This window comes from Numida meleagris, chromosome 20 (assembly GCF_002078875.1).
Source record: "Numida meleagris isolate 19003 breed g44 Domestic line chromosome 20, NumMel1.0, whole genome shotgun sequence".
NCBI lineage: Eukaryota > Metazoa > Chordata > Aves > Galliformes > Numididae > Numida > Numida meleagris.
In genome coordinates this window covers 2837785-2862579 of record NC_034428.1, presented here as the reverse complement: position 1 = coordinate 2862579, position 24795 = coordinate 2837785, and the positions used below count along the sequence as shown (strand labels likewise).

At 57.1% G+C, this 24795-nt stretch overlaps 1 protein-coding gene across 5 annotated transcripts in view; it reads left to right on the top strand.

The window, feature by feature from the left end:
* The window catches only part of AGRN (agrin), a 64191-nt gene that overhangs the window by 8124 nt on the left and 31272 nt on the right, over positions 1-24795 (top strand). The window contains exons 3-4 of one of the 5 annotated variants that reach the window (XM_021417422.1): positions 13455-13475; positions 20024-20071. The exons of 1 other annotated variant lie outside the window; for it this stretch is intronic. In XM_021417422.1, the coding sequence (XP_021273097.1) occupies positions 13455-13475; positions 20024-20071 (69 nt within the window). Of the gene's footprint in view, positions 1-2421; positions 2663-3440; positions 3604-13454; positions 13476-20023; positions 20072-24795 lie in introns of those variants that run through there. 3 more of the 5 variants (XM_021417426.1, XM_021417427.1, XM_021417424.1) reach the window with 3 other exon arrangements.

The following is a 24795-nucleotide window of genomic DNA, read 5'->3' as shown; positions in this document are numbered from 1 at the left end:
TATCCCAGCACTGGTGACCCTCAGCATGTCCCATCTGGGTGTTCCAGTGCTGCTGTGTGGTGTCTGTGGGTGCATCCCTCTTTATCCCCCCCTGTGCAGATGCCCATAATAACACTAGCTGCTCTGGCACACGTTCAAGATGCATTGTGCTGCAGATGCTCCATATGTTTAAAAATGTCACTTAACTCTTATTAAAATTCTTATTATAGCTGCTGGTCCAGAACTCTCCCGACTTTTCATCTCTGTGGCAACCCCATTAATTACTCCCATGGAAGAACTGCATCCAGCCTCAGCTCTCCCATGTTTTCACCCAGGGATAACTCGTTTATTCTTTCCTTCCCCTCTTTGTTCCTGCAATGCACGTTTTCCCCCATGTGCTTTATGGGGTGGGATCCCTCCATAGCCCAGGGGGACCCTCAGCCTGCATGGAATTCATCTCCTCTCTTCCATCCCTCTTCTCTCCATGGAAAACCCAATGGTTGCTGCACTTCTCCTCCACTCTGTTCTGTGCTCAGAGGTTTCTGCTGGGCTTGGGAGCGGGGCTGCTTTGAAAGCACCTCTCAAAGCGACATTGCCCACTCCGTTTCGTCATCTTCCTGCTCACTCCTATTCTGCCCTCCCTTTCTTTTTAGCTCTGTGCAGAACTGAGACGTTTTGTTCTTGTAAAGCAGCCCATGCAAAATTCCCTTTTCAGGCTCCTTCCAGGGGCTGTAAGCAGTGCGCAGTGGGGAACTGCTGGCACAGCTCTGTGCTAGGTGATGCGGGCTGTGGTCGCTTCCCATGTTCTGGTCTCTTTGGAGGTCTCTTTGCAGCCCATCCCCACCCTGCACCTATTTCGTTTCAATCCATCCCTGGCACTATTTGTGCAAGGAGGGAGCTGGGAGGCTCGGTGTGTGGGTTTGTGCTCTTTTTTTTTTTTTCTTTTTTCCTCCTCTCTTCTTGGCTCTGTTTTGAATTGAAGATAATGAGAACAGCATCAACACCTCCGTCTCGGGGCAAGGAAGTTCGCCAGCAGCTGTAAGAGTGCAGGAAACAGAGAGGGGAGAACGCAGCGCTGCAAAACCATGGGGCCCCTCCTGTCCCCTCTCCCCGGGATGCAGAAAGGGGTCAGCGGGGTGGGCTGAGTCCCAGCGATGGGAACATATGGAGCACGGTGCTGTCCCCATCCCCGTGCCCAAGTACAGGGAGCAGCTCCCCTCCTCTGACTGCGTGGTAGTAATGCGAAACATCCCTTGGGTTTCTGGCAGTAGCCAAGGGAGTCGATTTGTTTAGCAAATTCCTATGGAATTTTAATCTGGTGTGGGAGGCTACTGCTCTGGGAAGGCTCCGGCCCCGCTCCGAGCACGTCCCGCTGCATTGCTCTGCGGGCATCTGGGCAGCAGCGCAGCCCGCATCTCCCTGCTGCACTTTGCTGGGCCCTGGCTGTGTGCTCCCAGTGCTGTGCCACAGCTGCGAGTGGTTTGCTGCTCCCTGCAGCTGGGAGCAGTCCCCTTGGAGCTGGGCAAACCGCCCCTCCCTGCGCTTCCAGCCTCCTGGAATCGCTTTCTTTGATTAGCAAAGGAAACGGGGCTAGAGTGCTTTTGATAGTTGATACCTAATTCGGCTAATTTCAGCCTGGCTGCAGCACAGCCTGCAAAAGCAACTCTTTTATTTGCTCCTAATTGTTTCTGCAGCCACCTGGCTCTTGCTCACCCACCTTGCAGACCATGGCAAGCCTTAGTGGCACGGTGGGGTGGGCACAGCCTGGACCTGTTACCTCTTCCCACCTATTCTATGCTTCTATTCCACTTTTTCTCCCCATTTTTCTCCCTGGATGAGGAGGTTGGGAGCGAGCTCCACTCCCCAGAGGATGCGGTGCTGTCCTGATGGGCTCTAAGTGCGCTTCTCTCTGATATTAGAGCTCTGCTCTCTGGCTTGCAGGGATGCTAATTAGCTGAAGCAAGCGGAGGCCTGGCTGTGCCACAGCCTCGTTGATTTATGGGTGATACCCAATTAAAACAAGGGGAACAGAGATGCTGAGGAGCTGATCTCTCTCAATCAGAGCGTGGCTAGAGCGAGTTCACGCCTTCTAGTATCAATCCCACAACACAACTCATCCCTTCTGGTGCTCATCTGCGGTACCAGCAGACCAAGCTGTCTTGCAGCACCCCGGTACCCCCAGCTCTCTGCACCCCCAGGCTGTGGAGCAGCATCACTGGAGGTGTGGGTTTAGGCACAGCACTGCCTGCCAGCTCCCTCTGCCTGCCAAGCTGCAATTGCCTTGGCTTCAGCACTGCTCTCTGTGGCCAAGAATCACCCAATCTCCCTGTTTCTGGGGAAAAAAAAACCCATGCTCTGGGGCCTTGAGTTCAGGTAGCTCTGTGAAATCAAGGAATGGCTGCTCTGCGGGGGAAGCATCGGTCCCCAAGTGTGTGGGGCAGGGTAGGAGAGATCTGGATGGGCACCCTGAATGCCTTCCTGCTTGCACCAGCTGCAGCTCCTCGCCCTGCAGTGGGCTGGTTGCAATCCACTGGGCTGATCCTGCAGGCCACAGCACAGCCAATTTATCACGGGCTGCAGGGAGCGTTTCTACCAACCGGTGTTGCCAAAACACTTCCAGAGCTGCACTTTGCAGAGGGTGTCCCAGGGTTACCTTTCGGCATTGGTGACTGCGCTTTCCCAGGTGAGCGGTCTCCCCCCATTTAGCAAACAGCCCCGATTTGCATGGCTCAGGGAGCAGCCAGCAGGGATGGGGATGGGCACTGACACTAAATCAGTGCTCTGGGGCTGCCAGCTTTGTGCTGCCCCAGGAAAGCAAAGCCCCCCCCCAACCCCGGGAGGGAGGAGAGGGCAGAGTGAGCCCTGGGGATCTGCCCAAGGGCACTGCAGCATGCGGGGAATGGGTCCTTCTGTGCCCCTTCCTGTGGCACCTCTGTCCCAAAGCTGTCCCCTGGTGCCACCCCCCCCCCCCCCCTTACACCTTTCTGCTCAATAAACCCTAATCCGCTCCCAGCCCCGGGCGGGCGGCCAGGGCCGGCATTCCGCTCATAGCTCAGCCAGGTACGCCCGGATAAGCTGCTGGGAGCGGGGGGAGCAGCGTAGGGATGGGGCTCGGGAGCGTGCGGGGTCACTGCCGTGGGCCCATGGTGCTCGGGGGGCAGTGGCAGCGTAGGGTGGTTGCTACTGGTCCTCTGCTGGGTCCCTGCAGAGCTCGGGCAGGGGCCTGGGGGTAAAACCACATCCCCAGCTCTTGGATGCTGGGGGCAAGCTGGGGGCTGATGTTGCTTTTCCGCTGCTACAGGGTCAGAACTGGGTACTTGGTTGTTGCCCAAGCGAGTGGTGTCAGTTGGTCCATAGGAGCAATTTGTGCGTTTGGGTTTGGCGAGAGGCTGCATTTAGGGCAGCCGTGCTCTCGGGGAGTTCTTTCTCTGCTTAATGTATCCATCTCCTGCTTCCCGCAGCCTCCCTTGTAGCGCAGGGCTGCCTGTTTATGCAGCAATAAAATCCCTGAGCAAATTGTTTGAACTGATGCTGTTTATCTAAGAGATAAAGTGGGATCAGCAGCAGTGCCTGGCAGCGGTGCGGGGAGGCTCGGACCCGGGGAGCAGCTCCAGCCCCATGAAGGTGAGCATCCCGTCCCCGCTATTCCCAGCACCGCCGCATTCCTGGGCAGTGAGGCTGCCTGCGACGGGGACACTTTGTCACACGGTGACGTAGCCCTGGCCAGGGAGAGACTTCTCCCCATAGGTTGCATCGGTCTCCGGGGCGTGTTCCTGTGCCCTTTGGCTAAGTCCCCATCCTGGGTGCCAAATTCCTGCGTGGGGGATGCTTGGGATGGGGGAGGGCAATGTCTGCTCGCTGTGTGGGGACACTGAAGTTTGGAGAGCTGGTGTCCAGACCAGGGGGAGGAGTGCTCGTGTTGGAGGCGAGCTCAGCCCTTGTTCAGCTTTGACACCCCCTAAACGTCTGCTGTGGGCAGCAGGATGCGACCCAGACGGACCTTGCTCTTCCAGCCCCACTCCCTAGGGCTTGCAAGGAGAAACGAAGCAGCGGCGCCCAGTTTGCATGCTGGGAGGTGGGCACAAAGCTGGGTTCTTGCACCAGAGCTGCAGATATCCCCGTTGTCATCCTTTGGGGATGTCCTGGTGTGCAGCGAGGAGTGTGGTGGCTGCGCGCCCGCCTGTGCCTGCGCGCTTCTTCCTCGCAGGGCGGGCGCGTGGCTTCCCCAGCACGGAGCTGGGCAGGCTGCTGTGCTGCACTAACTTGCCCGAGAAGCTGCTTTTTTTTGTTGCTGTTGTTGTTATTTTTCTTTTTTTTTTATTTTCTCTTTTTTTTTTTTCCCCCCCCTTTCAGATGTGCCTGTGCTGCGGGCGCGGTGATTGGGTAGGGTGAGGCCGGCTGCAGGACCCTTTGTTAAAGCAGACAGGGAGGTGTTGGGAGGCTTCATCCCTGCAGAGGAAATGGGGAGGGAAGGGCCAAATACCAAAGGTGCAGCTGTGCCTGCTCTCCTACTTAGCACTGCCAGCCCCGCTCTGCTTCTGCCAATCAGCCTCCCTCCAGAAGCACAGGCCTTACCTCGAGCTATTGCTTGGTTGCAACGCTCCTTTTTGGCCAAGACAGGAGCCACCAGCACGTGGTGCAGAGCCGGGGATCAGAGACAAACCCCTCGCTGCCAGCTGTGGGTTTGCCCATAGGTGCAGAGCAGCCCAGGGCTGTTGGGTGCTTGGGTAGGGGCAGGGCTGCACCAGCAAGAGGCCAAAGCAGAAAGCAGCAAGGAGGATGGATCGCCTGGACCCCGACCTGGCGGGGAGGGGGGACGGACAGACAGACAGACAGACGGACGGACAGACGGACGGATGTGGGGAATGCACCCAGGGAAAGCGCAGCTCCTCCTCTCTGCGCTCGACGCGCTCCGTTTTGCAACCTGCCGTGGCACGCGCCGCGGTCAGGTGGCTGCCGTGCGGCGGAGCTCTGCCAGGCTGGAATGCCAGCAATGCATCCCTGCGCGCAACGGGAGCGCTCGGACAACGCCGGAGCACGTCCCGGAGGGTGGGGAAGGGCCACGCAAGGCAGCACCTCTCCGCGAGGGTGTGGGGAAGGCTGCTGGGGAGCAGCTGCCCGCCCTGGTGCGCTCTGCTTGTGGGAACTTGCGCTGGGGTTGCGAAGCGCTCGGGTTTTGCAGCGGGGAAGGGTAGGGGGTTCCCAAGCGGGATTGCGGCGGTGCCGGGGAAAATTGAGCTCTGCCATCCCGATGCTGCTGGTTGTGTGTTCCCGTTCCCTCTCCCTGCAGTTTGTTGTTCACGTGAGAAGGTTTTCGTCTCTTTCTGGAGTTATTTTCCGCTGACACCCGGGTGGGGTGGCACCAGGCACGGCGCCGTGCTGTTCCCCAGCGTCCTGCTGAGATGAAACTCCTCATGCCATCAAAAAAAGTGTTTTTCCACTTGAGGCAGTGCTGGGCTGCCCTGCAACTCCACGCTCGCTCCGTGCCTGCAGGTTGCTGGTCCCTGTGCAGCATCTGGAGCTAATTCCCATGATGTGTGGTTATTCTTAGGGGGCAGATGCTGGGATGTCATCAGTGTTCCTGCAGCCCTATTGCTGGGGTTCCCCAGCACCCCCTGCGCAACGAGGGTCTCGAACAAGCCCCATGTTGCTCAGGGGAAGCAAGCAGCATGGCTGGGATGTTTCCCTCGGGGGATGCCATGGGATGCTCCATGCCCCTGGGGCACTTCCATGCAGGCAGTGTTTTGCAACGCATTGCCAGCTCTGCTCACAGCTCATCCTCTGGGGCTGGGTTGCTGGGACTGAATCCTAGAGCACTGGCAGCTCAGGAGCTCACCCTGAGATGGCTGCAGGGCTGGTGGCACCTTCTCTGTGTGCTTTCTGGGCGTTATGGTTGGTGCTGGAAGATGGAGCTCAGCTTTTTCAGCTCCTGTGCTGGTTTGTCCTTGCTTCTGCTTTGTAGAAACCATGTGAGCAGTGGTGCTGGTTTCAGACTGGGGCAGCCTGTCCCACCCATGTATAATGTGCTGGTGTGGTGCCATAAAGGGCAGTAGTGGAAAACACCATCTGCGTGGCAATTGCATGGACCACATGCGCTCCCCTCCATGGAAATGAATTTCTTTCCCTCTTTATCTACCGGATAGATCCTGCTGTGAAGTTTGTTGGTTTTTTTTTTATCTCCTGCAGTCCATCTTTGGTGTGGAGCCGCCCAGTGGAACATCAAAGCTTCTCCCACCCATTTATTTGGGGAAGTACACATCAGAGCTGAGCCCAGGGGCTGCACCCATGCGTATCATGGCAGGGACACCCTGTGCTCGGATACTGCACCAGGATGCGCTGCCCCTGCGGCGCTGCTTTGCTGAGAGTGCCATTGGTGGGAGCCTGGGGTTCTGTTTAAAAAACAAAACAGCGTTGGGACCTCTCACTGTGGAACTGTGTTTGCAAGCTGCCTACGTGCAGCACGGCTTGGCAGCCACTGCGGAGGTCTGGTGATGCTCAGAGCGATGTGCAGAGCTCTGGGGCTGCACCAGGTGCTCAGCCTCTCTGCCTTGCTCTGAACACCGCCTGCATCCCTCGCTGCTGGCTGACACCAGCTGATGTGCCTCATGCTCATGAGAAACCTTGCTCGCCGCGCTCAGGGCTGCTGGCTGGAACCCAGTTCCCAGGCACCGAAACAGGAGGGAATCTAAAGAAACCCAGGCTGGGATTGTTTTTCTAGCCTGATAATTCCTCCCAGACAGCTCTGTGAGACTCCTAGCCAGCTGGACTTGCACTTTCTTTGCTCGAGGGAATCTCTTTTAAACTGCAAAGCGCTGCTGGAAGCGCAGCCGGGCTGCAAGCGGTGCTTCTGCAGATACCCCACAGATCTGCACGTTGATGGCAGGGATGCAGCTGAGCGCTCTGCTCGTGGTGTCTGCACTGAGGTACAGAGGGAGAGGGGCAGGATGGTGGGAGAAGCTGCACCATGCCCAGCCCAGGCGTGGGAACCCTTGGAACAGTCCCCGGAAATCCCATATTCTCCTGCAGGCGGATGATGGGAAGCAGCAGTGTGGGCTGCAGCTCTGCCCTGTGAACCCGAGCAGTGAGTGCAGCCCCTGGGGAGCCCCCAGCCACTGCCTCCGTCACAATAAGGGAAAGTATTGCTCCGGGCTCCTGCTGCCCTAGCGGGGTCTGGCTCCTTCACGCCTATGCACTCAGATACTCCCTGCCCCGTCCTGCATGCTCGGTGACCCCATCGCAGCTGATGTTTACAGGAGGACAGGGTTGAAAGGAGCTGGCACTTGCTTGAAGCCTGCCTCAGATTAAAGGCTTTCCCTTCACGCTGAATCTGGTGTGTCTTACGTGTTAGCATGGTGCATTTTTGCTCCGGAGCAGGGCTGGAAACCGACCATTGGGATGCTGTCCTGTGAGAGGAGCCGTGCCCACGGTCATCACAGGATCATCGAATCTATGATTAAGTGCCATAGAAGCTATGAGCCTGTGGTGTGGTGGGAGATGTGGGCATCTCCTGGTTCCGCAGTGTGGGAGTTTGAGAGCTGCCTGCTGAGGACGTGAGCTCCTCACGGTGCTTAATGACCATAGGGGATGGATAATTGGCTCTGTGAGCCCGTTTTGACCGCATCTTCAACCCGTGGGTGCCTTGGAGGGGGTGGTGGCCGCTTCACACCCATCCCGGTGCCAGCTCTGCTGCTGAGCTGATGGCAGCCCCCCAGTTGGGACAGATGGTCGGCAACGCGCCGGGGGTGTCAGCACACAGCAGCCATTGTTTGCAGGCAGAAAGCTGCCTACGTGCGAATCGGAGCCCAAAATTCGCCGGACTTTGTTCAGATGGAGTGAGCGGCATCCATCAGCAATGCGAGGCTGTGCGTGGAGGGGATGGCTCGAATGGAGGACCCGGCGGTGCCGAGCCGTGCGGTCCTGCAGCTCTTGGCTCCGGCGCAGCAGGAGCGCCGAGGGCGGGATGCTCCGTGCCTGCAGCTCGCGGCTCAACCCTGCGCGCCGGTGGCCGTGTGCCCTGCCTTGGCTGAGCGGATCGGGATGCATTCCTCTGCCCTGACTTCAAAGCTTGTTGCTGCATATACAGAGCCCAGCCGCCTTGGCAACCCGGGCGGGTGGCAGCAGCTGCCTGCTGCGGCTCCATCGGGCACTCGCTGCCCTTTTGGCCGTGCCCGCTCCGTCCCCGCCGCGGCACGCAGCCCTCTTCCTGCAGCCTGCTGCCGTCAAGTCCCTTTGTTTCTACCTGCTCCTTGTGGTGCTTGGCCGTCTCTCAGCATCCTCAGACCCGCAGTGCCCCGCTGTGATTTCTCCCCTGGTTTAAGCGGAGTGATCTCAGGGCCACGTGCTGGACACCCCGGTGAAGGTGTTGGGATTTTCCAGCCCTGGCCGCTTGCCCAGCCCTTTCTGAGCCATCCAGGTGACTTAACCCCATGCTGGGAGCGGTGCTGCAGCCCAATTAGGAGATTAAAGCATGCCATTAGGAAATGAGAGTGCTGCAGCATGGGCTGCTTGCTGGCTGCCAGCCCCTCCAGCTGGCTGCTGGGCTGACCCTCCCTTGGATCTCCTGAGCTCTCCCACCTGATCCCAGCCCTTAGTGTGGGATTCTTGCCACAGTCGTGCTTCCCTCCATGGGGAATTGTGGGTGCATCCCTTCTGGCAGAGGAAAGAAGGAAGCTGAGCAGAACTGATGCTCTGGGGCGGTTTGCAGAGGAAGAGGAGGGTGGAAGGCAATGCCCCTCTGTCCTGGCAGGGCTCCTGCTAAATGCCACCGTGGGGTTTCTTGGGCAGATGAATCCTTCCTTTCCCCTTGCAGCTTCACACTGTGGCCTGACTGCCTTCCCTGCCACCAGATGTGTTGTTTGCATGGGTTGTGATGGGCACCTCCCTGGGAAACGGGTAGAGAAGTGCTTCTGCCTCCCGCCAGCAGCGGGGTTTGCTCTGCTCTCACCAACTGCTTTCACTCTGTTTTCTTTTGCATGTGCTGCCCTCTCCCCCGTGGCTTCTGGATTATTCATTACTAGGTAAGAACAGCATTTATCTCCATTCTTGGACTGAAAGTGGGGCAGGGGAGGCCGGGGCACACGGGGATGCTTTGTGTGATGGTGTCAGGTCCCCACGGTTTGCTCCTCCTAGTCTGGGAGGCGGTGGCAGTGGGACATGTCTTCTGGTGCAGTGCAGGATGCTATTTCAGCCTCTCCATTAAAGTGAGTTTTCTTCAGCCAGAGAGAAGGGAGTTAAATGCTGCGACCGGAGGCAGCTGTGTGTGCTGTCTGCCCGACGTGGGACTCCGGCAATGACAATTCTCCAAAGGGAGAGGGAATGAATTTTAATGACGTCTTGAAAGACTTTAAATTTTCATGTTAACTTCAATTATTCAGGACAGTCAGAAAGCAACTTTAAAGCTTCGTAAAAAGAAAGGGGAAAAAAAAAAAAGTGGCCGGTTTGATACATAAATATATTTTTTAGCTTCATTGATTGGCGCTTTGTAGTAGAACACGGGCATCTTAAAGGCTGTGCTGTTGGCTATTGCACTTGACAGCAGTGCTGAGGAGGAGGGGTATCAGAATGAATTATGTACTGCCTAGAGCTGTAATAACAGCCCAGAGGGGCACAGTGCTGTGTTTGCAGCCCGTGTGGTATTGCACCTGCTGGGCTGCACGGGGTGCTGCAAGCTGGCTGCTGCACCAGCAAACTGGGGAGATGGCCCCCAGCTGCTGCAATGCCTCTGCTGGCAGCAGGAGGACAGGTGGCACCCAGCAGGCGTCCCTCTGCCTGGGGACGTTGGTGCAGATGTCCCCAGCTCCGGCTGCTGGCACGGGGTGCGGTGCCACAGCCCTAAATCCTGCGCTGGGTGCCCAGAGCATCCCCAGCTCCCGATGCTCTCTTGGCAGGGGGTGCCGAGCATCTCTGAGCAAGCAGCTTGGAACAAGCTCTCTGCCCTGCTGCCCTTCTCCCTCTTGCTAAGCCCAGGGCATCTGTCTGCCTTTTCGTGCCTGCTCCCCAGCAGGCTGATGCCTTGCCTCCCTCCCTTTGAGGGTGCCCCACTGGTGCAGAGGGGCTGCGCGGCACAAATGCGCCTTTTATTCCCCGCTGCTGAGAGCTGCCAGCCCTGGCTGCCGGCCCAGAAGGCTGCGCTGCTTCAGAACATAAGCAGCTATTGTCTCAGCCCTGGAGACGGAGATCCGAGCTCTGCTGGGGCCGGGAGGGAGCCAGGCTGTAGGGAAGGAGCCCAAGAAGGGAGGGAGGGAGGTTTGTAGGGTCTGGTGTGCTCATCTCCCCCAAAATAAGGCGCAGCTCCTTTGAATGCCTGTCACTGGGATGCCGTGGTTAGTTTGTCTCCTGCATAAAGCAGGTCCTTTGTGTTGCAGAGGATGGAAAGCAGCTGGAAGAGTGGTCCTGCAGCGAGGGTCTCCTCCAGGTGTACCCATTGGGACTGCAGGGACAGGGCAGTGGCACCCAGCTGGGGGCCGTGCTCCTGCAGCATCCTCCTGTGCGCAGCTCATTCTCCCTGTTGGGATGGAAGAACACACAGGGGAAATGTGAGAGCATGCAGGGATGGTGCCCTTGGCTTTGTGTTGTTGCCCGTTCAGCCCTGTGATCCAGGGAAAATGCTCTCAGGGTATAGTTAGGGGTGAGGAAGGAGGGATGGCCGCGCTCCTCCCTTGGTGCTGCTTCCCAAATCCTTTGGCCACAACCAATCCTTTTGCATCGGTTGCAGATGCTGAGTTTTTTCAGCCTAATCCGCTGCAGCAGCGATCCCCTGCAGCCAGCCTGGCCTGAGTAAACTTCTCCCAGCTTCAATAAAAATGTTAGTGTAGCCGAGGCTCTGCCCTCGGTGTTTTTTCCTTTCCCCTCTCCCTCTGGTGCCCGACACACGGCTGCTTCTGAAAAGTGCGCTTGGTGGTGGCACGAAGGGGAAACCTCAAATCCTTGCAAAGCAATTACCGCTAATGAGACACTTCCTACACATCTGGTTTCAATTCTGGCTGTGTGTCGGGGACTGTTCTTCCCGGCTCGGCACTGGGGAAGGTGAGAAGGCCCCTGCTGCCCTCCTCCCCTCGTGCCACTCTCATCTCCCATGCCAAGCAGAGGCAATTAATGCTTCTGGGTGTTCTCCAGCCCAGGTGACACCTCTCCTGCCCCATCCCCTGCCCCACTGCTGGGTTTGGGCTTGGTACCAGCCCTGGAGCTCATCCAGAGATCCCACGCTGGCCTTACATCAATGGGGGAAAGCCAAGAGAAAGGGCTCCATCTCCACTGGCTGACCATTCAAATCGGGTCTTTGTTCACATGCAGATTTGTGTGGATCCTGGGCCCCTCTGGCTGCTGTTTTTGGCAGCGGAGTGCCTTGTTATCTCACTGCAGAGTGTGGCCTTGGAGCAGGATGCAGAGGAACAGTAGGGAGGGTCAGGGAGAGAGGGATTTCAGGAAGTCTGTGTCGCTTTTATGCGCTGAGCAGCGGGAAGGTGGCGTGGGAACCCTTGGCTGGTTTCCTTGGGAATGAGGCAGCGCGACGTGGGCTCATCAGAGCCAGCACCACGTTGGTGGCTTCCTGGGACCCACCAGTGGCATGGCAATGCTCTGGGATGGGCGTTGGTCAAGCATCAGGAGACGAGTTGTTGGAGTGCTCTTGGAAATTGGCTCTGCTTTGTTCCAGGCGTGGCTGCACGCTGGTCCATGTTCCTTGGGCACAGTGTCAGCGCTCGGTGTTGCCCCTCTGCAGAATTCGGGTGCGTTCCCCTGCTCATTCTGCAAGGGAAAGCTTTCCAGAGCCAAGTGCCTGACCTTGGAACAGAGCCTCCTGCCCTCCCTTCCTTTCTGGTTTATTTAATATCTAGTGAAACAAACTTGTTTTCCCCTTTTGATGCTAACAGCTGCTTCGCTTTGCTGCAAAATGAAGGGGAAATCAAAGCACGGTGGATTTTGTTGAGTTGGAAGGCAGGCTGGGCTCTGGGGTTCCTTGCCTCAATCACACTTTGGTTCTAACTGAGGGGAAGGCGTGCACCTTGGGGTGGGATTCAGACCCAGAACAGCCCCCGTACCTCTGGTCCCAGTGCCCCAGTGGTGCCCTGATGGACCTCTTCCACATTTGCTCTCCCAGTGATCTTGGGCAAATCCCTGCTCAACAGAAGCATCCCCAAGATGTGCAACACCCAGCGGCCATCTGTGCTGTCATCTCTTCTTTCCCTTGGCAATGACAGCGGCCAACTTGAATCCCCTGAAATACAGCAGGCAGACAGCTCTGTGACAACCCCAGCCCAGCTCATCCTGAGGCTCTTGTACCTAAATGCTCCAGGGTCCATTCCCTCCAGCAGCCCCAGGCCACGCTGTCCAGGAGCACAGTAGAGCTGCCAAGTGCTGGGGATGGCACAACCCATGTCATTTGAATTGGGAGCCAGGGAAGGAGCGCAGCAGCCAGGCGCTGATGTTTCATCTCCACCAGAGCCAGCCATAGTGCTTTGGCTTTCGTTTCTGCCTTTTTTTCTTTTTTTTTTCTTTAATAAATCAAAATCCCAAAATAGCCATGCTGCTCTGGGATATTTTTAAGCTGTTTTTCCCCTCTTCCTTTCTTCCCTGCATCTCCCAGCAGCTCCGAGCCGAGCGGGCTCCCGGTTGCCAATGGAGAAGGCTACACGTCACTTCCTTGGCATGGGGCCGTCTCCAGCCCTCAATGCTCACTTTGTTTTTTCCCCTCGTAGTCTGGGTGAGCTGTCAGGGCTCTTTGCAGGGTCACATTACTCGTGTCCCGCAGCCCATTGTGGGAGCTGATGCTGACACTGCGTTGGGGAGCCCTCCGTGCCCCACGCATTGGGTGTCGGAGTGGAGGAGAAGCAGAGCTTTGGAGTTGTGGTGCTCACTGGGAGATCCCCTCGTCCTGGTGGGATGCAGACCTGGCAGGGGACCTTGTCTTGTGCTCTGGTTTCCTGCAGTTCATGCCTGGGTGATGCATTTGGGTAGGAGGAATCAGGCTGCAGGGGTACGGGCCGTGCTCCTTCAAAGTGAATGGGAAGGAGCTGGTCCTTGGTAGATGCATGGGGAAGTTGGGGTGGCCTCCAGGCTGAGCTCCTGAGCACTTCCAAAGCACGAGTTTGGTTTTGGAAAATATTTCAGAACATTGACGAGGCAATCCTACTGCTGCTTGCTGGCTTCTGGGTCTTTGGCTGCGCTCATTGCCTTCTGCAGGACCTTCGTTAGCCATCGTGTGCTGCACGGCCGATGGTTAACGGTCAGGGCTGACATCTTCCCATGCTGCAGGACAAAGTGGGGCTTCTGCACCCCATGGGAAAATGCCACCACTGCACGGCGCCTTCTCTGTCTGCTTCCTCTGTGCAATGTGGGGTGCAGGGCCAGGGGTGCCCCTGCTAGAGCTGGGGTGAGCTGGAGGAGGGGTCTGGGGGCAGGAGAGTGCTGGGTGAGCTGTCTGTTCTCTTGTTCTAACTTTTGTTCTCTCCTTTTTCTCCTCCCCTCGCTTTCTAAAGAACATAGGAAGCTTCTTGCTGGTAAGTGGTGGTGCGTCACGCAAAAAAAATCCCATTTATTCTTTTCCCATCCACCGTCAAACTCACTGGTTAGTCCCCCTCATGTTTCCATCCACCCGGGACGTGCTGGAGCAATAGGGCCCTTCTGGAGGTGGGGACAGCACGCCCATCCCCATGGCCTGCTGGCTGCACTCACCTCAGAGGGAGCTATTGCCTTTAGATCACAGTTTGAAGAGCTGCCTACCCGGGGCTGCTCTCTCTGCTGCTATTCTCTCAGCGTGACATCAACGGGCTCAGCTGGATTGCCACTGCCCTTACAAAATCGACAGCCAAACTGTGATCTAAGCCCACCTCTCACCTAGTGCCTGTCTCATGTTCCGCTCCATCCTCAGCCCTTCACCGCTTTCCTGGGGAGGGGGGGTGGGGGGGTGAGAGCAGCATTGCTCCGGGTTGCGTTGGGGTGGGATGTGGGGTGGGACGGAGCACGGTGTGCGCACAGCGGAGCTTTTTTAAGGTGTTTCTGCTCTGCTCCCTCCCTGCTCTGTGCCCCTCGCTTTGTGCAATGTACAGACTTCGTTGTGCCCATCGGATATAAAAGTTTTATTGAGAGCTGCCTGCTCCTAGCCTGGACCCTGGGCCTCACTGGGAGCAGCACAGCTGGGAGCAGTGCTAGCCGAGCCAACAGCATCCCCTGCTGGCATCCTGCTCCTTGGTTTCGAGATGCTGCTGGTGGCAAGGGGAAAAAGGGCTTCCCAAGGTTCTCCCTTCAAGCTCCTGAGCAGGGCGTAGAACGTCCCAAGTTGGAAAGGACCCATTAAGGATCATCGAGTCCAGCTCTGGTAGCTCTGCTCGCGTGGCTGCTTCTTGCTGGCAGGATGGATTTCCCCACTAGTTGTTCTGTGACGTTACTGAGTTGATTGTTTGCCTCCCTGTGTTGCTGTAGGATCATCCTGGCAGCCCTTGGCTTGGACAAGTGTACTCTTTGTTGGGTAAAAAACTGTCTGGACCGGAGAGTGGTGGTGAATGGAGCTGCATCCAGCTGGCAACCGGTCACTAGCAGTGTTCCCCGGGGGTTGGTACTGGGGCCAGCCCTGTTTAATATCTTTATGATAATCTGGTTGAGGGGATTGTGTGCACCCTCAGTAAGTGTGCCGATGACACCAAGTTGGGAGGGTGTGTTGATCTGCCTGAAGGTAGGAAGGCCCTTCAGAGGGACCTGGGCAAGCTGCATTGCTGGGCTGAGGGTTGTGGTTCGTGGGCACAGTGGGGATGGGTTGGGCTGGATAATCTTAGAGGTCTTTTCCAACCTGAATGGTTCTATACTTCTCTGATCCCCTCCATGCTGCACTCAGGCCACGATGCAGCAAGCGGCCCCAGTGCAATGTTCCAAGCTTGACTGGAGCTCCTCACTTCCAAATGTTTGCAGGGAGAGCAGCAGATGGCAGTGTGAGACCGCAGGAGGAGCGGGCAGGGCCGTGGTGTGTTGTGTCGGGGCTGCTGGATGGGTGCAAATGGCACTGGTTTTGGGGTGAGCTTCCAGACCCTTGTCCTGCATTAGGGTTAGGGCAGGAGTGCTGCACGCCTGGGGTAATGGGGATGCCAAGAGAGGGACGAGCTTGAGGGTCTTTGTCTCATTGGCCAGCTTCATCCCTGCTCTGCAGCCCTTGTCCTGCAGCAGGGAATTGTCCTGGCAGCCCAACGAGCCAAGGGACAGCGGTGTGACCAGGGGCTGCCATAGGTCCCTGGGCACAGCAGCGAGCAGCTGCACAGATTTAGCATCAAACTGTACCACCTCCCTCCCTGGGTTGATTTTGCTTTGCTGTGTGGCCACTTTGGGGCAGCAGCCTCATCCTTATCGCAGCGCACGGATTGCTGTGTGCAACCCTTGTTTCAAAGCATTGCCTTCGTATCTTTTTTTTTTTTTTTTTAATTAAGAGGGGTGGCAGAGACATCACAAAACCCATTCGCTGGGACAAGGTGGAAGAGGTGTGGGCTCCATACTGTGCCTTTAGGATAACAGAGGAGCAGGCTCCTGCCTACACGCAGGGTGTGCATGGACGGGACGTGCACACAGCCAGCTCGGAGAGTGGCTGTGACCCACTCCCCCATCTCCCATTGGCAGGGTTTTAAAGCTCTTTATTTCCAGGCAGCACTCAGCAGGAGTCGAGCTGGGTCCTGCCAAGTGTTAAATGAAATAATTAAAATCCCCACTTTCTCCCCCTCTCTCTCCTCTCGCTGTAATGCTGGTAATTAGCCTGTAAAACTGCAGGAGGGGATGGGGAAGGGAGGACGTGTAAGCGCCTTCTGCAGGCTCCCTCCTCCTCCTCCTCCCCAGGAGGGAGTGCGAAATGGCTCTCCAGGCACTGGGTGCTGTCACATAAATCCCAATTAGCTCCCTGCCAAACAGGATTAGCGAGAAGGGAGCCAGGTGGGGAATCAGCCTGGCAGCAGCAGGAGCTGGGGGGGGGTTCTGCAGGGGCTCTGCGAGGAGGGACAGATTGACAGCTGTCAGTCCCACCCCCAAGCATCACTGTGTTTTGGGCTCAGGTTGGTACGTGGCATTTAGTAAGGAGAGATGAGGAGGCAAAGGGAATGAAATGGGTTTCTGCTGGTGGCGTTTCTTCCCAGTTGAGGTTGGTGTCCCGCAAAATGCACGTGAGCATCCCCCACCCGTGGGACGTGCATGGACCATGCGTGGACCCCATTATCCAGGGACTGTGCATGGACCACGATGCACTGACCCGAGATGGAGCCCACATCTGCAGCTGTGGGCTTGGGGACCCCACCCTACCCAGCCCCTTCTGCCCGGCGGCTGCGTGCTGGCAGCAGCTGTGACATCCTGGCTGTGAAAGCCCAGGAATAAACCCATTAACAGCACCAGCCTTTCAAGTGGCTGGTGACCACACGGAGGCCTTAATGCGTCCAACGCTTTCATTTAGAGAAGTGGGCGTGGGGGAGGATGGATGTGCGCAAAGATAATGTTTTCTTCCCTGTAATAGAGGAGTAGCAGCTGTGCCTGAGGCTGGGGAGCTCTTGTGAGCCAGGTTCGGGGAGCCAGGGGTGGTTTGTCACCACGGTGGCTCTGCTGTATTCTTCGGTCTGGTCCTTCATGGTGCCCAAAGCATGAAGAGTGTGTGCTGGGGACGACAAACAAAACTGGTGGCCCACGTGGATCTGGCAAATGCGGTGTATCCCCAATGCAGGTGGCTCCTCTGACCTTGAACCTCATCCGAAATACACAGAGGGCAAAGGTGTGGGTGTTGTGCCACTGAGGAGTGCAATGGGCTGGAGCTGGAACCTCCTTCTCCCCAGGACATGCACACGGAGCTCCTGCAGAGCTGCCCCTACAAGTGGCCCCCAATGGCTGGGGTTGGGGGGGGGGGGACCGCGTCCTGCAGCCCCGGGAAGAAAGGGAGGACTGTGCCAGGCTGATTTGCATGTGTAAACATGCACCAGGGGGGATGCAAATGGCTTTGCTTTGCTTTGGGGATTTTTTTTCTTCTTTATGGGAAGCCAAGTCTTGCTGGGGCTGGGGGGGGGGGGTGTTTGCCAGTGAGACCCTGACCCGAGGGGAGCAGCGAGGCCATGGGCTGAGCATTGCCATGCTGCAGGCTCCGGGCACCTGCGTGCATGGAAGATGTAGAAGGATGCCAAGCTGCGTGGTGGTGACCAAGAGGAGGAGAGGGCCAGGGCACTCCGCACCTTTTTGTGATGCTCCAGAAATTCCCAGGGAGAATTTTCTGCTCCCGTTGGGCAGCGTTTTGGCTGGGTGCAGGCTCCTTCCTTACCTCCCCAGCTCCGAGCGTGCCAGAAGGTGTAATTACACCTCTCTCTCTCTCTAATACGTATCTTAAAAACGCTTGGTATCTTTTTTTATGGCTGGTTTTCATGCTCTGCTCCTTCGGCCGCTCTGTTCCGCTCCTGGGGGTCCTGGGCCGGGCAAGAGGAACGGGGAGGGGGGCTTGGGCAGAGGCGCTGCCGGGGGAGGCATAATGAGTTTTGACAGTGCAGTCCCCGCCTCTCCCAACATCTTTAGTTCACGAATGAAAAGGCGAAGGGGGTGGGGGGAAGAGGCGGAGGAGAGGGATTTTTTTTTTCCCCTTCCCGTGCTCTCTCGGGGGAGAGGAGCAGGGCGAGGAGGACCCCGCGCTCCGTCTCGCCGGGAGCAGCGCGATGCTGGCGGGGATGCTCGCAGGTGGCTGCGGCGCGGGGACGAGGGGCGAGGAGCCGAGCTGAGCTGAGCTCCCGCTGCCTTTGTGCTCCTCGAGGGTTGGGGCAGAGCGCTGCCCGCTGCCTTTGTTCACAGCCGTTCCTGCTCCCACCACGGGCACGGGCGAAGCAGACGACCCGGCGTCCTTCCTCCTCCTCCCCGTCCTCCTCTCTCATCCCTATTGTCGGCAGCTGTTCCTCTCCGGAGGGACCGGGACACCGGAGCGGAGCGAGGCGGAGAAACTTCAGGGCGTGGGGCAGGCGGGGACACGCAGTTGCTTGGCTTTTTTTTTTTTTTTTTTTCCCTCCCTTCCTTTCCCTTGTCATCTTATTGTCTGGTGCCGCGCAGCCCTCTGACCGCACGCGGGTGGATGAGGGCTGAGCGCTGTCACATCGCACGCATCGCTCCCACCGTCGCTCTCTTGATGCCCGGCTCGGCGAGGGACGGGGACCGCTTTGGGACGGACTGGCATGTCACAGCGCCGTGAGCAGGGGAGCTGGCCCGCCCCGGCCACCACGCAGGTGACAGCTGGCAGCGTGCTCCCTGCCGGCCAGGTGACAGCTCGCGGAGGGGAAGGAGCGAGGCGGTGGCCCCTTGCTGCTGGCCCGAGGGCTGGGAGGGTGCCGGAGAGCTGGCGAGGCGGCGGGGGAGAGCTGTGCACCAGCTGAGAGGGGATGAATTTGGATTTGCGGTCGCTGTGAGAGGGGCTGCAGCTTGCCGGGGTCCCCCCCAACCCTGTCTGCGGGGTCCGGGATTGGGAGCGCTCATCCCGAGGAGCTGCGGCTGCAGGAAGTGTGAGGAGCGTGGAGGGAGCAGCGGCAAATCCGGAGCCACTGGGAGGACGTGGAGGCTGAGAGCGGGGTCCCATGCTGGTCCCCTTCCCGCTGCCCCTCTGCCAGCCCTTCTCACGGGCACCGGGGTGTGGGGGTGCTGTGGTGGCCCCCCAATATCCTTGTCATCATCCTGGTGGGCTTGGAAGCAGGAGTTGAGCTCTCGGCACTTTTGCTCGTGGTTTCTTAGCCTGCTGTCTGCTGGCACACACGGATTGACATCTCCCTGGCTGGAAGGGGCATTGCAGAGCACGGGGCTGTGGGGGTCTCTCCGGAGCACGCTTGGACCCATGATGGCAGATGTGGGGATAAACTCTCGGTCCTGAAGGTGCCACCGACCTGCCCTGCCCTCCTGCACCTAGAGGATGGGAACCTCTGGGAAAACTGGGGTCTTGCTGCTGCTGAAAAAAGGGGAACGGAGGGCATCTGTGTGAGCCTCGTGGCTGCTCTGCCTTGGATGGGTCACCGGCGGGTTGAACTTTGAGCCCAGCATGACAGCTTGCCAGTACCCCATGGCACCGGGGGCCTTGGAGCGGGACCGACTGTACCAGCACAAGGTCTCCTTGGTGGTGCGTTACTTCATGATCCCGTGCAACATCTGCCTCATCCTCCTGGCCACCTCCACGCTGGGATTTGCTGTGCTGCTCTTCCTCAATAACTGTAGGTGCCCCCTGGGTGCGTGGGGAGGGGATGGAGAAGCAGTAGAAGGCTGGGGAGAGGTGGAAGCCTTTTCTCTGTGCTCAGGCTGCCCGTCTGCTCCTGGCGTGGCTGAGCACATTGCACACACCCACGTGTTGCTGGCTGCTCTGTGGCCTCATCCTTGCACGGGTGCTCACCATTCCAACTCCTGCCTTTCTCCAGGCACGCTCTGTGCAATGGTGTCTTTGACCTCCTTGGTGCTAGAAAGCACCTGCTGGGAGGAAAGCCTTGAGAGGGCAGGCTTTGGGGTGCACGACTTCCCCAGGTGGTGTGTGTGCTTAGACAACTGGTAAGAGGTGTGAATGCGTTTCCAAAGTACTGCCCAGAGCAGGGCAGAGGCAACAGGAGGGGAATGCTTGGGTGGTAAGGAAGCAGTGTGTCCTCTTTGCTGCCGTGGGTGCATCACTTACTAGGTGGCAGCTTGACACCGGCTGTAGGCTGCTCCTGAGTGAAACTCTTCTGTTTTTCCAAATGCAGAGGGCTGGCTGATGGTGGGGCTGTGCCTCACAGTCCTGTCCTTGCGATATTCTATCTGCCATTGCCCTTTTGTCCTCTCTTGTTTTCTTGGCTCCTCTGGTGCTGTCCCTGTCCCAAGCAATGGACCACGCAGTGGGATTTGCACTGCAGCCGTGGCCAAATGGCACAGAGGAGGGCTGCAGCCTGAGATGCTCAGCGGTGCCAGCAGGAGAGCCAGGCTCCTGAGGCTGCTCTTGCTGTTCCCTGCTCGCTGCAGGTGCTCTCTGGCCCCAGATCAACCAGGGAGAGAAACTGGGGGAGGAGGAGTGTGTGCAGTAACAATGCTGATAGCCCCTTGTTTTCTTTCTTTGCAGACAAGCCCAATAGTTACTTTACCCAGACCCCGCCGACCCCTCGAGATGGTAAGTACACCCCTGCTTCCTGCAGCTTGCTTCCCATGAAGGCAAATTGCCCGAGCCTCCCTGACCCAGTGATCTATTTTGTGATCTGTCTGCGCTCAGAGCAGAGCAGTTTGCTGCTTGCCCTCCCTGGGGATGCATTTATCCCCGGGTAAGGAGGGAGGGCAGAGCCTCTGCCCTTCTGCTGCTTGTGCGATGCGTCCTGGAAGTGGGGAAGGGCTGGAGGAGCAGATGGGGTCTCTGGTGTGCTCTGGCAGCATTGCTGATTTGTCTGCTGAGGTTGTGGGGGCTGGAGAAAGGGACCTTAGAAAGTGGCAAGTGTTGAGTTCAGTGGCTGTGCTGTGTGGATTTTGGGAAAAGGAGCTGGGAAGGGGGAGGTGCAGAAGGTCAGCAAGCAAGGAGCAAAAAAGAAAGCAAGTGGCACGTGTGTCTGTGGCATGTGGCCATGCCAGATCCACACGTTTGTAGAACTTTGTTTTCTGGCAGCCAATGGGTATAAACGCTGCTGGCAGGCAAGCATGTGCTCAGATAATGTCATCATATGAGCTGTGTTTTCTTTGAAAATCAGACTTAAACTGCCCTGCTTTCTGCTGGCAGGCTCCTTCCTCAGCCACCTTCCCCATCCTCCCTCGTCTCATGTGCACAGAGAAGAACCCAGCAGAAAACTGCAGCCAATTAATAACACGTTTGTTTCTTTCTTTCCTTCTCTGATGGGGGTAGGGAAGGAGGCGGGGGAGAAACGGATGCTAGATAAAATGTGATTAATCTATAATTGGACCAGAGAAGATATCTAAAGCAAAAATAAAAATGAACGTAGGTGTAACTCCTAGCTTAGGGCTCCAAAATATGAGCAGCCCTGCCCATCCAGATGACATACTCCCAAAGATCTCTGGTCCCCATGGGAGATGGAAAAGTACCACCCTTGGTGCTGTGCCTCCCATGGCCCCCCCAGGGCAGCACTGCTTGGGTAGGTGCAGCGCAGGGTGGGCTGCACCTTTCTGCACCCCCTGGGGTGAGATGAACCGAGGGGGAGGATTCAGTGGGCGTTCTTCCAGCGTCTGTGATGAGAGGTTGGAGCTCTGTTTGTTTGTAGCATCCCTTGGTGGAGTCGCACGCAGGAGATGGGGAGGTTTGCCTTGTTTGCTCTGCTCGCACCGTGCCCGTGCATGCTCTGCTCCTGTTCCAGTGAGGAATCAGCTGGAGCTGTTCTACTGAGCAACCCTTGTAGATGGGAAAGCTGTGACGGCTTGCTTGGGGTGCCACCTCTTGCTGGTAGATGTGCTTATGGTACCGACCAGCTGTGGGAAAGGCTCAGGTCCCATCCCTGATGGGCTTGGATACATCCCAGAAAGCAGAGAGGGTTGGACACCCATTTTCCTTTGGCGACTGTGGGTGGAGTGATGTTGGCCCAACCTGCCAGCCCTGGGAGCAGCTCTTAATACTTATTTATAGATGCATAAAAGCAGCAGTGATGCATGAGATGGGGACATAAATACAGGGTTTGCAGAGCAGAGTTTGACTGGTCCCAGATACGGGGGTAGGCAAAGAAGTGCTGGTGCAGGTGGCTTTCTGTGTTTGCATAGGAAATCAGTTAGCTGGTTAGTACTCTAGAGCTCTCAATCCTGGATATTGTCTTCTCCTGGCTCTGGAAAACAGATGTAACAAAGGGGAAATAATTGCTATGGGCTTGAAAGTCGCATCAGGTGCTCAGCTCCCCATGGTTGCTTTGCAGTGCCTCTATGGACAGGGTGTTCATCACTGCCCTGGGCACTGGAACCCTTTCCAATGCTCAGCTACTCTCTCCATGAAGAAGTCCTTCCTTATGTTCAGTTTAAACTCCCCTGGTGCAGCTTGAGACTGCTTCCTCATGTCCTATCACTTGTCACCTAGTGTCACCTCTGCCTGCACTGGAACACCCTGGTGCTGGTGCAGGTCCCTTGGCTATAAAAGCCTCCCTTGGTGGGAGGCTATAAAAGAGGGGAGGTGTGGAGAGCCTTGGCTGTGGCCTGGCTTTGCCTTGCTCTGAGGAAAGGTCAGGTATGGGAATAAAGGCTTGGTTTCCTCTTTTATCGGAGCCAGGTGGCTCTCCAGGCAGCTCTGCACCTGCTCAAGGGGACAGGAAAGGAGATGCTCAGCTAGCCTGGGAGACAAGCCACACAAATACAACTTAAAATAAAACACAGTCTCTCCAGTCCTATTCCCTTTGTGCCTGGCAGCTCTGGAACACCCTGCTGGCTTTGGCTGCTAATCCTAGCCTAGTCCTCTTTTGACAGGAGCCAACGTGAGACTTGGATCCTGCAAAATGAATTGGCAGCGGGGCTGATCCCAGCTGGGAGCAGGGGAAGGTCTTCCATCCTCGGTGTGATGGGGAGCAGGGGGAGGTTCATGCCCTGTGTTGGAGCACTGGGGCTCTTTATCTGCTCAGTGTGGAGGAGAGGGAGGGGATGGGAAGAGCTGAACCATCCCTTTGGAACAGCAGGGCTCTGCTGGTGGCTGAGCCAGTTCGGAGTGGTGCACGGTTGCTCTGGAGAGAGGAGAGAAGCTAAACATAGCTCTTCAAAAAAGCTGAGCAGTAGATAAGGTAGCAGCAGTTATTAGACACCACTTTTGATCTCTTGAGAGCATTTTCCTCTCCATTTACAGTGAGGTTTGAGCTTTCTCTTGGGGATCAATTTATGCGCTTTCATGTTATGTGGCTTAAGTGTTAGAGGAGAAGTAGATGGGGGACCTGCAAAGGTGTTCCCACTTTTCCCTGCATCAGGTCCTTGATAAGATTGCAGTCCTTGAGCCTTACCTTGTTGCCCCCACATCTGTGCCCCATGTCTCTCAAGACACAGCATTTAGCCATGGCATCTTGTGACAAAGCAGCAGCATTGCAAAGGGCTTTATCTTTTCTTCCCACTGGCCGTGCTGTGCTGAAGCTTCGTGTTGTTGCACGAAGCTTGCATCACTACAAGCTCCCAAGTTAGCAAACACTGCCAGGCTCTACGCTTTGCAAGAGGTTGTGTTGACCAGTGAACACTGCTTTCGTAGGAGTGTGTCCTGAGGTCATGGTGGCACAGTGTGAGCCTCACTGTTTTGGTGATGGAGAGGTGTTTGCCAAGAGCAGGAGCTGCAGGTGTGCTGGGGGATGCTTGGTACCAAGGGGAATGGAGCAGCCCAGGACAGGCTGTGTGCAGCCAAGAGGCAGCCAGCTGGACGCCACACACAGAACACGGGTGAGCTTCTTGCAGCCAGCATGAGCAAACCGTGCAGAAAAGGCTTTGCCAGAGCCTGCAGCCTTGGGAAAGGGCAGCAAAGGGCAGCATGCTGCGTTGGCCTGTCAGCACAGATGGGGATGGGCTACAGACCTGCTGCAGCTGGGGAGGAGCCGTGTTCCCTGCGGGCACCCAGCCGGCTGCAGCCCTCCTCTCTCATATCCCTGCTTTGTAAACATCCCTCTCTGCAGTACGCAGCCGGTGGGAGCAGCTTGGAACGATGCATGGGTGTTTTCCCCTCACCTCCTCTTGTGGGCTCGGTGCAGGCTGCATCCCAGCTGGGTGCACGCCCACTGCCGTCAAGTTTTGGGTTTTGCTGCGTGCTCCCCAGGGGAGTCTGTGTGCTCTCTGTGCACTGGGTCAGGCAGAACCTTGCTGCAAGGGCTCCTTCCCGTCCCGCTCCCCTCTCTGATGAATCCTCCCAGTGATTTGGAGCCGCGACATCTTGCTCCGAGCCGCTCTCACAGTGGGACTCTGACAGATTAATGAGAGAGCCTTTTAAGATGGTGTTTGATTCGCAAGAGCAGCTTTGATGTCTCAGAGCCCAAGGAGGTGATGCTTTCACCTCCCCCTGCCCTGCCCGCCCCCAGCACCACCTTCACCTTGCTCACCACCGCCTCCAGCACAAGATTTTGCTTTCAGATCTTTCAAACGATCAACTTTTCCTCCTCTTAATTACAGAAACACGCGGGCAGCCCTGCTCTGCCGCAGGGGCTGGGCCACGTGCTCCAGGTGGGAGCGGGAGCAGAGGTGCTTCGCTCAGATTTGGGTCCTGGGTGGTTTTTGGAAGGGAAAAGTGCTTCAAGGGGCTCTCCATGGCTGTGGCAGGTGAAGGCTGGAGCTGCTGGGGTTGTGCCCCAGAGCATCGCAGGCGTTCTAAACAGGGTGGGTGATGCCACCTTCCAGCTTCATCTCAGAGGCCAGACCAGCTGGGTTAAGCATAGTGCTGCCTATTCTGGGAGGTGTGAGTGTTGTCATGCCATGGTGATGGGGCAGGCGGCTCCCGCTGTCTCGCCGAACAAGTAATTAATATTGATGGCAAGGAGGGTGGGCCCGGAGCAGGCGATGCGCGCAGACAGGCCTCGGCGGGAGCACAGGCCTCGCATGTCTCCATGGCAACGCGCATCAGGCTCATGCAGAATTCATGTCGGCCTCGCTGTCCTGATGCACTGCTGCTCCTCGGCCTGCCCGTTTAGGTTGAGAAAAGCCTCCAGGATCACCAAGTCCTACCAGCAGCCTGGCCTGCCAAGTGCTGTCTCTGAACCACGTCCGTTTGTGCCACATCCACACATCTCTGAAATGTCTCAGGGCTGGAGACTGCACCACTGCCTTGGGTAGACCATTCCAATGCTCAGCCATCCTCTTCATGGAGAAATTTGCTTATCCTTACCCTTTCCGTGAAGAAATTCACTCTTCTGCTCCCTTTCCGTGAAGAAATTTGCTCATCCTTAACCCTTCCATGAAGAAATT